This window comes from Falco biarmicus, chromosome 6 (genome assembly GCF_023638135.1).
Source record: "Falco biarmicus isolate bFalBia1 chromosome 6, bFalBia1.pri, whole genome shotgun sequence".
NCBI classification, from domain to species: Eukaryota; Metazoa; Chordata; class Aves; order Falconiformes; family Falconidae; genus Falco; species Falco biarmicus.
The window spans coordinates 28,058,661-28,072,749 of record NC_079293.1 but is presented as its reverse complement, the minus strand read 5'-3'; the positions used below and the strand labels follow the sequence as shown (position 1 = coordinate 28,072,749).

Genomic DNA, 14,089 nt, shown 5'->3' with positions numbered 1-14,089 from the left:
CGCCTGCGCCGCGACCCGGAAGCGGAAGGGTGGGCGCGCGGCGGGCTGAGGTGAGGGGCCGGTCGGCTGGGGGCGCGCAGCGGGTGCGGGCTGCCGGGGAGGCGGGGGAGGCCGCGGCAGCGGCGCCGGGTGGAAGGAGCCGAGGCGGAGCGTCCCCGGGAGGCGGGGGGGTGCCGCAGAGGAGCGCTCGGCCCGCGGCTGCGGCGGCCAAACCGGCGCTGGGCGCTGCCCGCCCTGGCGGAGCCGCGTTCCCGCCGGGGCCCCGCCTCTCGCCTCTCCGTGGGAAGCGGCGTTGCCGTCGTTGCCGTCGATCAGGTTATCGTCTGGGGCTGGAGGGAGGAACGGGAGGGAAAGCCACGCGCGGGGCCGCCCTTCCTGGCTTCTCCGCGCCCGTCCCGCCGCAGCACCCGGCCTCGGGCAGGACCCGGCGCTTCCCGCGGCCGCGGGGGGAGGGGAGCACCGCAGGGAACGCGCTATGGAGCTGCAGGAGCTCCCTAACCATCTACCGCGTTGGGAAAGCTCGTGAATTACTATCTGCTGAGTTGTGCCTTCCTCAGAGACGGCAGGCAGAATCAGCGAAGGGGGGGGCTGCTGGATCCGCGCTGGTGGCTGGAAGGAGCTCAGTGGGGTGCTGGGTGCCACGACTCCCTGGCAGCACAGCTTGTCGCGAAGGGTCGTTTTTGGTCTGCCAGAGACCAAGTGTTCGCTTAATGACAAACGCAGCAGCAGCCTGGGGACTGTAATCCAGCACTGCATCGCAGATCTAAGCTCCTCCTTATGCATCTTCCATTCTTTTCTGCAGTGTCGGCTGTCTTCAATAGGCTGTCTGCCTCCTCTGTCCTCTTCCTTCCACCTGCTTAGCATGTCTGAAGCCCTGTAATTAAAATATTCTTCTGTGAAGCTGGGAAATAGGGGTTTTGTGCTCCTGCTTTTTGACACGGGCCAGCCAAATGTTAAGCAACTGAAAGCAGTAGAGCAGATACAGGAAGAATACTTCTGGAATACACTCGGAACTCCCAGTAAATCAGTTCTAAGGCACTAAATATAACATCCTTCTTGCTTGGAGTTTTCAGGAACATGTTAAGTAGTAATGGCTGCTCAGAGAAGTATTACAGTCAGTAGTTTTTCAGAAGTAGGTTTTTTTTAATGGGAGCATAATCTTTGGAGCAGGGATTGCATTGGATGCATTTTGCAGGGCACTTAAAAATCATTAATGCTTTCAAGTGATACTATACATTTTAAGTTTTGTCTCGTTTCGAAATCTGCATCAATAGAAACTGACCTTTGCAATAGTCTGTAAAGTCGGTAGCAGCATTTTTTTGATTAATCAGAGGACAGGGAAGTTTTAGCAGAGAGGTTGAGGGACTTGCCACAGTCACACACAGAGCGCACCAGAGGAACATTGCTACTTCGGTTCTCAAATCCTTTATAAATTTCCAGGTTTTGTCCACAGTTACTCTGTTGTTTGCCAGGAACTCCTTCCCTTGATGGTATGACAAGCATTAATTTTTATTTTTCCTACCTAGAAGATCTTCCTTGATCCAATTATGAAAAAATGTTTAGAAAAGGAAAAAAACGACACAGCAGCAGCAGCTCACAAAGCAGTGAAATCAGTACTAAAAGCAAGGTAAGCTGAATTTAGTATATACTCTGTTTATGGAAGCACTTTTGTTTGTACCAAGCTGACAGTTCAGTGGTTCGCTTGCACTGATGGTAGGGTATGTTTCCTATATAGGATATAAAATGCCATGTTCCACAAGGACAACTTTCTACTTCTGCTGTTCCTCAGATTGTCTTATGAGAGTTAAACCCCCCCTACTCGTTGTAAAGCCCTTGCATTCTGAGATGACTGCTCGATTGCTTCCACAGTGAAGCCCACAAGAGTTTATGGCAGCACATAGTGAGTGAGGTTTGGAGGAAAAAGTAGTATGTTTGTTCTGTAGTGCTAAATACTGTCGTTAGGAAGATGCCTGGTGCTAGGTACCAAGAGTTAGTTTATTCTTCAATACTAGTTGGTTACTCAGGATCTCTAAAAAGTATTCTTCATTTTGAATAATGTGTCCATTTTGTCTGATAGGTTTTGGAATGATCATTTGAATATTCTGGATTTTCCAAGGTGCCGTTTCACTTCCCTTGCACTGCTATGCTATTCCAAGCATTGGTGACAAGCATGTAGTTGTCAATTTCTTCAAGTTAAGATGCAGTACCAGAAAAGTCTGGACATAACCTTAAGGTTCATTTTCTCTTTTTCTTTTATTTCCTCCTTCTTTCAGAATATTTGTGGACTTCTCAAGGGTTCCTGCTGTTTTTGTATCAATCTAATCTACACTGAGGCAGAAAGATAACTTCAGGAAAGAAATAGGTGGTGGTGTTTTTTTTCTCCTCATTTTGCAGTGCTGCTGAAGTAATTAGAACGTAAACACTAATTTATTTTTTTTTAAAAAAGAGTTGAGGCAGGGTATCTAAAAGTGAGTTTTTAATATGTTCTCAGTAACTTTCTGATGATCCCGATTTTTAATTTTTTATTTATTTTTTGTAGTCTGTAGATTCCAGTCTTGGGGGACTTTCCAGGTCTAGTACTGTGGCTAGTCTAGATACAGACTCCACGAAAAGTTCAGGTATGTAATCGCAGTTTGAGCAGATACTTGTGGAGCAGGATTAACTTTATGTGTGTTCATATGAAAAAGCAGAGAATGGAAAGGGTTAAAATATGTATTTTTAATAATTGTGAGTGACTCTGTAGGTAGCCTGTTGACTAATGTATGCATAGCTCTAGGCTTCTAAAACATTAATAATGATTCATCTAGGATTATGTCACTGTTTTCAAAGTAAAGTGTCTGAGTAAGAAAAACTTAGTTGCAGTACCAGTCACGGCATAAATCTGGTGTAACTTTTTGGAAGCTATGTTTCTTGCTTTTACATTTGCCCTGAAATAATGGAAATAAGATTTGATTTCACCTGTTCTTGCTCACTAGATCACAGTGTGTCACTGTTGGACCAAATAGTTCATTTAAAACAAATCTATATAGAAAAGGAGAACCAGCTGATTCAAGGTTGTCAACTAAAAATGTGAATTAGTATAAACAACACTGTATCACAGATTCATATGAAACTGTTGCCTTTTCCAAGGACTGTTGTGAATCGACCCAGGACAGTTCATTAAGGAGATGATTTAATATACTGTGGTAAAGTTTAGTGTTTGATGAAAGTCAGCAAAAATTACGCAATTTAATGTTAGTTCCATTGGCACCAATTAGAATAGTGTTACTGTTCTGGAATTCTTCAGAATTGCTTTGTTTTATTTTGTTGCAGGACAAAGCAATAGTAATTCTGATACGTGTGCAGAATTCAGAGTTAAATATGTTGGTGCCATTGAAAAATTGAAACATAATGAGAGCAAAAGTCTTGAAGGGCCATTGGACTTGATAAATTACATAGATGTTGCACAGGTAAGTGGGTTACAAAAGACAATACCAACAACATCAGAACACTAAGCTTTTAGGCGTATATCTTTCGTATTATCATGTGATCTGACATCTTTTTATGTAAATTTTAGACTTACTAGAATGAAGTAGCTTACTTTAAAAAACATTGTTATGAATCTCAAAAGCTGTCACACAATTCCATCCTACTGAGTAACTGGAGAAGGTGCACCCAAAAAGCAGTTTTGAAGAAGCAGGCTCAGGGCGAAGGCACTTCTCGTGAGTCATTACTGTATAAGTAGCCCACTTGAAAGTTGTTATATTGTCTTGAAAGTTGTTGTATTGTCTTCAGTGCTGTTAGAATTACTATCCAGGAAATAATACCTCCTCCAGATTTCCTCAGTACTGTAGAAGTTTTCCCATAGAGGAAAATGTCAAATTTCTGCTTACAATCACTTATGAACCCATGACCAAAAAACTTGAGTAATATTTGGGTCGTCCTTGCCAAAGTGTGGTTACCTGTACTTACTTTTGTGCTGAAAGCCGTAACTGGTTGTTCTCATTATGTAGGTGATTGTCTGTATCTTCAAAAGCACAGAATGTCTGTTTATCTTACAGCAACTTGACATTTCAAGTACCTGAATATACACTAAAACTCTTTTTACATAACAAAATTGCTGCCAGTGTGGAACATAGATCACCCAGGGTCAGCGCAGCATGCCAGGGCACACGTTATTTCTCAGCCCATCTGATTTGTCCACAGGGCCAAACTCCCCCTGAGATGATCAGTTCCTTTCTGGAATCATGTAATATTTAGAACACAACAGAGTATTTCAGTTGGAAGGGACCCACAACGATCACCTAGTCCAACTGCCTGACCACCTCAGGGCTGACCAAAAGTTAAGCGCATGTTGTTAAGGCCATTGTCTAAATGACCCTTAAAAAGTGACAAGCTTGGGGCATCGACCACCTCTCCAGGAAGCCTGTGCCAGTGATTGACCACCCTCTTGGTAAAGAAATGCTTCCTCATGTCAAGTGTAAACTTCCCCTAAACATTTTTCACATAATGTTAAGAGATGGGAGGAGTGCAAGTGTGGCAGGCAGACTCCACGCAGCAAGATACGAGCCGGGTCAGTGATGTTGCTGATTCTGTAGGCATAAACACATTTTCTGTTATGTATCTTCATTGTTCACGTTCTTCTGTCTGCACTAAAGGCTTTTGTTTGTTTCCCTCCAAAGCAAGATGGAAAGTTACCTTTTGTTCCAGGTGAAGAGGAGTTTATTATGGGAGTTTCCAAATACGGCATTAAAGTTTCAACATCTGATCAGTATGTAAGTGACTCACAACAAACTGTCTTTTTGGTGAGAGTTGGAAAGTTGCTTTTATTTTTTTCTCTGACAGATGAACTGTTTGACCAAAATGTCACTTCAGGCTTTAAGCAAAAGTCAAAGAAACAGACAAAAAAAGCTCTCACAGCAGCACTGCTTAATGTTGTTATCTCCTCAGGGCTCTGTATTTCCTAGTTGGATTGATTTGGCTTAGGACAAAAATCCATCCCTTTTGAGATAGAGCACCAGACAGAAGGCAAGCAAGCCCTTCTGCTCTTTGGGCGCACCTTTCTCTCTCTGTAGTTGTCCTGCCATCCTCTCATGTGGAAGAGCAGCATGACTCTGGTGGCCAAGACCGCTCCTCAGCCTGAGTTAGTAATGCAGTTCCTGTGCAGTTGTGGAGAGGAGAAAACAAAGCATGGGGCTTTTTTTCAGTAATACTTGAGTTATATTCCTCTTTAAAGTTCCAGCCTTGCACCCCTAATCCAAGAGTGTGAGTTTGCTGCAGCATTAAAGCCTCATGATGCCGCTTTATTGACCAAGCCTATTTTTCGTTTGCATCGTTTCTTACAAGTAGTTTATTTTCCTTTAGTGCACTTCCAAGTAGCTTTTTTTGCTAAAAATAAATAATCCGGTCTCTTCCCCAGGGCCCTCTAGTTGCCTTTGTGTAGCTTTGTATTGCAGCCGTGTGGTTTCTTTCTGGTGGCCCTCAGGGCCCCAAATACCATAAATACTTGGCCTTGATGATGTCATGACCCATCAACAACCCAGCAATGCCTGTTAGTACAAGCCTCGAGTATGAGGACGGTGAATAGCATTGCTCAATAGCTGAATACTCTGAAGAGAACCAAAAAGTTTCCTTTGGTCCCCTCAGAAAACACCACGCTTGTTTCCAGTGCCTGGGAGGAAGTGTAGTAGTTGTTACTCGAACTTTGAATTCTTTCGGGTTCTGTTTTTGCTGTCTTCCTAAATTGTTAATTCTCATTAAGAACATAGGTTACACTGTTATTTGAATTCCTTTGTACTTTGATAAAGATCAAATAGGTATTTTTAAGACTTTTATCCATCATTCTTCTGTCTTTAAGCTGAAAGCATGCACAAGCTGATAAAGCCTTCTGTGATTAAGCTAGCTTGCACTGGCATTTTATTGCACTGCATTCTACTTCCCAAATTCTGGCTTTTTGCATCTTTTGTCATGGCGGACATTTAGTTTGTCCTTTAGTGTGTTAGTCCACGTAACTTTTCATAGAGCTCCAAGATGGGAAGGTTTTCTCTGCGTTCATACAGAGAATTCAGTCTTTTATGACTTTGGGGGAAAGGCCAATTCTGTGATTTGTAGATGTTTTTGCAGGTGAATAGGCAGCTATTTATTTCAGATGCCAAAAAGAGAACGGATTGCAGGATACAAATGTTTTCCTCATGGATTTCAGCCCGTGTTTGAGAAATTATTTCATTAGTGACCTAAATATGTACAGATATATAATTCACTGGTACATTTCCATTGTTGGTGGATGCAACCGTTAGAAACCAAAGGTGAAGTATTTACATAAGTCACAGAGTCTTTGCCCGCCTTCACATTCCATTTGTGTGTGCTTGTACGTTATATGTCTGTACATACACTTATGGCACAGTTTGTCCACCTGTCACCTCATTTCTCTCTCAGATGTGAAATCCCCTCAGAGCCAAATACTGGAAGGAGGGAAGGAAATGAATTTACAGAGTGACTGCGTACTTAACAGAATTCTATCCTCCCTCTTTTAGTGGTAATCCACATGCACATTAGCACTGTAGCAAGTTCCAAGCAAGTAACTAAAAAATTACAAGCAGTTTGGAGGAAAATCATGGCATCTTTCATACAGAGACTGGAGAGTTGATCCACTAAGTTCCGTGTCAGCTCCAGCTGCCTTCAGTATGGTACGATGGTGACGGTATGAATATTGTGATTGTCGAGTGAATGTTTTCATTCATTTCATTCACGAGTGATGGAGATGTTCTTTGGCAAGGTGATCTCAGGAGCTCTGACAGAGGCTTCTCCCTTCATGGTTTCATAGTAGGGATCAATCTCACTGTCCATTTTTACAGCTTCTATATCGAAATGGGCATTTCTTTAGACCCTTCAGCTGCTGGCAGGGACAAGGTGTTTGATGCCGTGAACATGGAAAACGAGCTGTATGGAAGCCGTAAGACCCTAGAGGTGGTATGACTGGAGTAAACCAGATGAGCCTTATTGGTTGGGTAGGATGGCTTGAGAAGAAAGGCTTTGTGTAGGGTAGGTCTGCAGACCTTGCACTGGATGACATCAACCAACCTTTGTGGAATGGCCAAGATCAGAACTGTTGGGACTGTGCTGAAACCCTGCAACTGCAGTGTGGAGAAGTCTCCTGGACTAGATCTCTGCCAGAGTCAGGATCCATGCTGTGGCCAGAAGTGGCCTGGCTATATCCGCATGGCTACCCACCCCCCAAAGCAACTAACCTTGTCCATGCCCTCTTCTGGGAACAGGGGAACAGTTTCTCATGCATACGCTTCCTGGAACAAAGGCAGGGGATTGTCTAGAAAAATACTGTAAAAGCAGAAAGTTGTTTTAAGTTACCTCTGTGCCAGAGGTACAGTGTACCACCGGTCCTACTCACAGAGGGCGAGTGAGGACAGGTTGGAACCCGATGTGTGCTTCTGCAGTATGGCCAGGAATAGAGTCCATATATGAATGCAATTCTAAAACAGAAGCAAAAATTAAAGCTAAAACTGTGTTAGACCAACACTTATTTTTTTAAAATGTTGACTACACTCTCATTTAAAAAAATTGTAATTTTGCCAAGGAATACTCTTCTCGGTAAAGAAGTATTCTTTTGTAGGAGACAGAATTAAATCAGGTGGAAAACTGAAATAGCTGTTGCAGTGTTCCAGAGTAACTTTTATTTGCCACATGGTTTCAGGATGTGTTACATAGGCATGCTCTCTATTTAATTGTACGGATGGTCTGCTATGATGATGGTCTGGGAGCAGGAAAAAGTTTACTGGCTTTGAAGACAACAGATGCAGCCTCTGAAGAATGCAGCCTCTGGGTATATCAGTGCAATAGTTTGGTAAGAGTTTATGTTTAAAGTATTTAATTTAGGTATCAGTATTTTGATTGTAAAGGGAGATTCTAAAACCCAAGGCCCTTGTGAAGGCTTTTTGGCAGAAGGGGAATTGCTCAATCGGAAGAGAGCATAAACCTGGGGAGAAAAACCCTGCTGACTGCATTTGATCAGCTTTGAGGAAAAATATTTCCATTCCCTAAAATTGCTAATGAATGTACACGCCAGAGAAAGCTCTTTGCGATTTCAAGAGTGCTGATGTAGCTGCTAAGGACAACCCTCTGTATTTTCAAAGACAAAAACCTTTTAAGATCGGACAGGGCAGGAACAGATCAAGTTAACAATTCTGGTAACAGAGCATGCATTCATAGTTATAAGGAAGGGAAGCGATCCTTTCTTAAGAGTAGGAGAATTCATTGTCAGGATACTTTTAAGACACACACCCTTAGCAGCACTGGGGGAACACATGAACTGACTTTCTGAATGCTGGTATCATGCTATGATGAAAGCTAACAACTCTGACTTGTTTCAAAAGAGCTCATTTAAAACAGCTTCCCACATGTCATCGCAGACCACAGAAATCAAATTAGATGTCATTGTGCTACTCCACTTTGCATGTCTGCCTAAAGAATGATAAAGGCCACATTGCGCTTTAAATGAGTTTTGAGACATTTAGAAGTTCTTCAGAAAGTGTTAATATGTGTGTTTGGGTGTGTTTTTTTGTTTTTTTTTTTAGGAACAAGCACAAGCTATTTGCAAAGTGTTATCTACAGCCTTTGATTCAGTTTTAATGTCAGAGAAGTCCTGATTTTCCTCAGCAGCACGTGACAGTGCAGTACAAGAGGCCTCTGCATAGGGACAAAACAGGGCTCCTCTGTGATACCGCAGACCGGCTGTAGCTATACACAAACCTAGAAGAGATTTGCTGTGCAAACAAGAGCCATGCACCACTGCACATGGTACTTTGTCATGCCCCAAACGTGACTTGAAGGAATTATACCATCTTCGGTTTCCAGGATAATAGAAAATTTTATATTTAACATTATTTTTTTCCTAAATTGTGTTTTGTATATTAATGTCAATATTGTAGAAATGTAAAATAAAACTGACACTTGCTTCTATCTCTTTGTCTGAAAAAGAATTTGTTAATATAAGCTTCACTTCTGCTTAGCCTAGATACTAGAACAAAACGAGAGCAAAGCAATAATAGGTAGCTGTTTGGTTATTTACACCTCTAATTTCATCTTAGGTGTGCTGTCTACACAGTTTCTATGTTCAACTAAAAATCCAGAAGACGTAGCACTTGAGCAAAAAAATGTACTTGTTTGTATTTCTCCTTTATATGTCAAAAGGAACAATATTGCCTAAGCAATGCAGAGTAACAGAAGAGACGTAGCCAAAGTGATTTTAAAAGTAGTTTTATTTTTCCAGACATTTGACTGGTTAACAAGAGTAAAATTTATTAATCATGCTCTAATTATAAATCACTGCATCCAGGACATTGAAAATAAGAGTTGATTTTAGGTTATACAATATGTACAGTTGCTCTGCAACTAAAGAAAATAAAAACAACTGAATTGAATATTATACATCTCATAGCATTCTAAGCTGCATTTTAAGTGTCACTTGCTCCTTTTTAAACAGTTAACACAGCAACCTAATAGTCTGTCTATTAACAGGGTTTTTTTGAATCATTATTTTAATCAGATTTGAAAAGTTGTATGAAATATGCCAAAATTTTGGACTTAAAATTCTTAATTTTATATTATAAATAGATATCTACAGGCTCTAGAATTTCTTTTTCCCTCTGCCAGAGGAGCAAACTTTGAGAAACATGGAAAAATCGAGGGGTAAATTTTGTTTAGCTGCTCTTTATTGGTCCTCAAGATTGTAGCTGTATGCACTGTTAGTGCCGTTATGTTGTGTTCTACAAGTTTCCTGGTTTCTAAGTGACCAGGGAAGAAGGCTGTGATACTTTAAAGTGTATTCCTCTTCTAGCAGAACTCAAGGAAAATTTGCATCGTTTAACTTTACGAGTTGTTACATACACTATAAGATTCTGTGTTAAAAATACTGTACATTAGGAGATCTGTGCAAAATAATATGCCCATTTACTCTCTAGACTCTATCAGGGATAGAAACATACAAAATAGTGTTGCAAACTGAACATATCAGTAAGTGAATAAAACTGTAGTGCTAAACTATTACTCTATGGTTTTACCGGGAACTTTGAAAATACAGACTAATTTGCTTCAACTTGCAACAAAAATATCTTGAAACATTCCAGTTTGTTCCCCATTTATTACTGCAGCAACAGCATCTAGGAAATCAAAGTTATGCATGGACTTGGCTGTACCCACACTTTCGAGAGGCTGTCAACCAACTGTACCATGTAGGAAAGGCAATACAAGGTAAGATCAGTGTTGCTCTTCCAGCACTAACGCAACGGGATTTTTTCTCCACATAAGCATATATGGTGCTGGCCCATTTTCCATTCCGTTCAGTATGAAATGGCCAATTTAAACACCATTTGTCAGAAATTCAAAGTTCTCTTGATAAATCTAGAGATACAATATTCACAAAATGTGATCAAAGCCAATGTGACCTAGACATCAGTTTTTCTTATTCTATGCCATCAGTTGTTTTCCTGTAGCATAAGCAAAACCTGGTACAATTTCACAATATACAAACATCAAAATGACATCATTTTGGTGTTGGTGTTTTGTATTCCATCAACCAACTATGAACTATCCATGGCCTAGCTTTTTTTTTTTTTTTTTTTCCACAAATTATTAAAACAAATTTAACAGTGTAGCTACCATATATGTGGGTATATTATATAAATACAGAGTGAGTGAGCAAACTATCATTGTTTGCAAGGTAGTGGCACACAAACTTTATAAAACGGAACATAACGTAGCGTACTTGTGAGGTGTCTGATACCCTATTGACCAAGGATAATTATCTTAAGTGTTCCACCAAATATGTTCTCTCTGTGAACACATTGCTGGATGATTTAAGAAAATTCAAGAATTTAAAAACAAAGTCTAATCACTATAATGAGACAAGTGTAAGAAATGCTCTGCAATCCATCATCATAGTTGAGTACATTTCAGGAAGTGCAGTTTTCATATCCTTGAGTTAATGTAGTAACTCGTTAATATTGCCATAGTTTAGTTAGCCAGCAGTAGTCACATTAAATGACCGAAATGGATGTAACGTACATAAAGAACATTCAAAAAACAGGTTCTACACACGTGCAGCATAGAAAAATGAAACAGTCTCAAGCTCACAAAATTAGAACTAGGAAGTTCAACGACTAACACAGATTTCAGATAACTTTACGCAAATATCTACATCCGTTCTGAAAGAAAGAAGTTTCTCTTGTGGTAAACTGAAATACTTTTTTGCTTTTACCTGGCCAAAGACACCCGATTAAAAGTTTCTTCTACAATTGTTGACATCCTGGATGACAGCCAGTGTGGCAAGATGCTGAAGTCCTTTTAGAACTATGCAGCAGCTCGCGTGTTTTGGTTCCAACACTTCAAATGGCACTGAGTGTTGGATAAACTCACTGCCCTGTTAGATGCACACGATTTCTTTGACTGGGGAAGCAACACTGAACTGTGGTACTGTCATGTTACAGAAGGGAGAGTAAAATTACAGTGAATTGATTGAAAAGAACAGTCATAATGTTGTGATGTTCACACACTTAGATGGATTTTGATTGTTAAAGCTTTTCAGTTCACCTTGAAAAATACAGGAAGAATTGTTTTCTTTAAAGTGTAAACTGCTCACAAGAAGTTTTCACATAGAAAAAGTTTTAGAAGTCCCAAAATCAGAATGATGGCAATAAAAAAGTAAGCTACAGTACCTAGGACTTGGGCAGTGCTCTGGCAAGGCATCTGCAGATAGGTAGATGAAATGAAATAGAGCAAAACATATTTCTGTGACCGCTGGAAATGAGAAATGTCTCCACTTATCAGTAGCAATTTAGTCAACAATAAAGTGCACAAATGATACAGGGAAAGCTCCTTTCCGACTGGGATCTCCATCAATATGACCAATCTGAAAGAGTCCAGATATTTTTCAAGTTAATTTCAAAACGCTATTTCAGTCACACCAAAATGAATACCAGTCACCTTCCTGCCTATAACATGCAAGCCTCTCCCTACATATTTTTTGCAGTAGTGGTGTTTTTCTTTTGTGAAGAGGAAAATTCAGTCCTACTGGGTGCACTCATTTTTCAGCTGTAGACGTGTCTTTTTTTTTTTCTAAATTCAAATGTATTATCCAGTTCTTTGAAAGTAACACCTCTTAATGCAGTATACTGCTGCACCATTTCAGCGCATTCTGTAATGCCTCACAGCCCATGTTCTGCCTCTGTTAAGTTGCTTCTTTTTCCCCCACTTACCAATCACCGAAAGGTAAAAGGATAGATGAAGCTTCAACAGTTTTGGGTTTTACATGCATCTATTTGTGTTTCTGCAGCATTATTGTCAACTTAGATGCAATTTGAAGTTCTATTCTTTGTTAGCTAACAGAGTAATGCAAGTATTTTCATGTGTAACAATTTCCCAAGACTTTGTAGCTGATGAGAACCTGGGATGTAAATAGTTGAGATGGTTTCCCAGCTCAAATAGACCATTTCTCCCTCTCAGTCAGCTGATGAGTTAGGACAATACAAAGCTGTCTTCTGAGGCCCACCACCCAGCATCTGGAACAGTAGCAGATTCTTAATTCACTGACACCTCACCCCAAGAATTTCCTGAATCACACAGACCATGTCCCCTGTGTATTGTGAACCTCACTAATCAGGTTTGGTTTTTTCTGAATGAGAAAAGCTGAAAATTTGTCTGGTTTGATTTTTTTTGAGCAAATGAAATGTCTGGAATCAGGTTCCCATGAGATGAAACTTTTCTTGTTATTTGGAAAAACAGCAGGGGACCTTCTGAAGTCAGTGTCAACCTCTAGATTTCATTTCTTTCCAAGTGTGTTGATAGAAAATGCAAAACACTCACCCACCACTCCTGATCTTCTTCACCATCAACCACGATAATATCTCCCTCCGAAAACGTAAGCTCATCTGGGTTATCTGCTACACAGTTGTAAATTGCTTTTACTCTCTTGGGTTTAGTTTTTGACTGAAATATAAAAATATGTAAATGTAAAAAGCAATATAGCAGAGAAGAGACAGAAGAGACTTAGAGCTGGTCTATAGGAAGCTTCAGAACTGCTTCAAACTGCTACTTTTCATAGGTTAGAGTTCAGCTGTATCTTTTACGCTGGGTGCTCATGCTTCAGGCTGAATTTGGCAGCACCCAAAGCCTTTTGGAACCAACGGCACCTCCAACAGGGGCCAGGTTCCCCTTAGCAATCTTCCACTGTGACTCATCCAAACCTGTCCTCAGAGCTGTGTATCACAGCAGTGAGAATGATTTCATGCAGGAGGCAGGCTGATCAAGTTCAAGTGCTACACAGCAAGTGTAACAGCACCAGCATTATCAGAAAGAGGCTTGAGCCACCTGCCAGTATGCCCCTTCTTAATTTGCTAAACCCATTTCAGCAGTGTACAAACCCTCCGAAACATCCTCTGCCTCTCTGTAGTGCTTTGAGGACTGCAAGCTACAGGAGTGTGGTTTGGCAACTCTTCTAATACGTAAGTTTAATAAGAAGTTGCAATACTCCAATATTGCAGTGGGACTCCAATCCTAGTTGGGTTCTGTTTGAAGTGATGCTGAAATTGTTTTGCTCTGCTATCACAGTATCCACTGTCCTAATCTCATACCCCTCTCGGTGCAACCCAAGCCTTCTGCTACTTTTGTTTTCAGCCTCCTCATTCTCTATTGCTGACTGACAATAATGCTACCTACCTAGTCTTTCCATGCAAGGAGTGAAGAGGCACAGGACCTGGAGGCAGGGCATAAGTTCCTACCATGAGTCCACCCTTTTCCCCTCGTTGCCCCAGCCACAGCCAGCAAAAATCTCTCCTTTCTACCCTAAGATGTGAGAGCAGAGCTGTAAGTGCCATTTAGATCCAGAAACAACTGTTAATGCAATGGGTGTATGGGACAGAGGCTCCAGATGGGATAAGGAAAAGAAGGTCTCATCACCATCCTGGAGACTCCCAGGCACCAGTCCCAGCCTCTAGTCAGGTCAGCCATGGAGCAGGAAGCTTGTAAGGAGGGAAGAGAGTCCACTCACAAGTCTGCTTCTTCCTACCAGCAAAATGCTCTGCTGAGGACAGTACTACCCAAC

The 14,089-nt window shown here is 41.1% G+C and overlaps 2 protein-coding genes across 12 annotated transcripts in view; one reads left to right on the top strand and one right to left on the bottom strand.

Annotated features, from left to right (window-relative positions):
- The first annotated feature begins 2 nt into the window (after nt 1-2).
- ITGB1BP1 (integrin subunit beta 1 binding protein 1) lies at nt 3-8,952 on the top strand. Of its 11 annotated transcripts, none has more exons than XM_056343759.1 (7): nt 3-50; nt 1,527-1,627; nt 2,540-2,618; nt 3,313-3,449; nt 4,662-4,754; nt 7,688-7,837; nt 8,568-8,952. In XM_056343759.1, the coding sequence occupies exons 2-7, from the start codon at nt 1,556-1,558 to the stop codon at nt 8,637-8,639; spliced, it is 603 nt and encodes a 200-aa protein (XP_056199734.1). In that variant the 5' UTR covers nt 3-50; nt 1,527-1,555; the 3' UTR covers nt 8,640-8,952. The 11 variants fall into 11 exon arrangements, with proteins under 11 accessions (XP_056199734.1, XP_056199736.1, XP_056199735.1 ...); XM_056343761.1 differs by having other exon boundaries at nt 32-50; nt 1,530-1,627; XM_056343760.1 differs by lacking the exon at nt 3-50 and adding an exon at nt 85-315 and having other exon boundaries at nt 1,530-1,627.
- Nucleotides 8,953-9,233: 281 nt separating this feature from the next.
- Nucleotides 9,234-14,089, bottom strand: part of ASAP2 (ArfGAP with SH3 domain, ankyrin repeat and PH domain 2) — a 96,360-nt gene continuing 91,504 nt past the window's right edge. The window contains exons 27-28 of the mRNA XM_056343752.1: nt 12,853-12,975; nt 9,234-11,899 (exon numbers count right to left, since the gene is read on the bottom strand). Coding sequence (XP_056199727.1) covers nt 11,825-11,899; nt 12,853-12,975 — 198 coding nt within the window. The 3' untranslated portion in view covers nt 9,234-11,824. The remainder of the gene's footprint in view (nt 11,900-12,852; nt 12,976-14,089) is intronic.

Excerpts from the sequence above, each read along its gene's own strand:
- ITGB1BP1 (XM_056343768.1), top strand. The coding sequence starts at position 1,556 with ATGTTTAGAAAAGGAAAAAAACGACACAGCAGCAGCAGCTCACAAAGC. Across the intron at positions 4,755-7,687 it reads TTTCAACATCTGATCAGTAT|GATGTGTTACATAGGCATGC; the intron begins GTAAGTGACTCA and ends ACATGGTTTCAG. Across the intron at positions 7,838-8,567 it reads TATATCAGTGCAATAGTTTG|GAACAAGCACAAGCTATTTG; the intron begins GTAAGAGTTTAT and ends TTTTTTTTTTAG.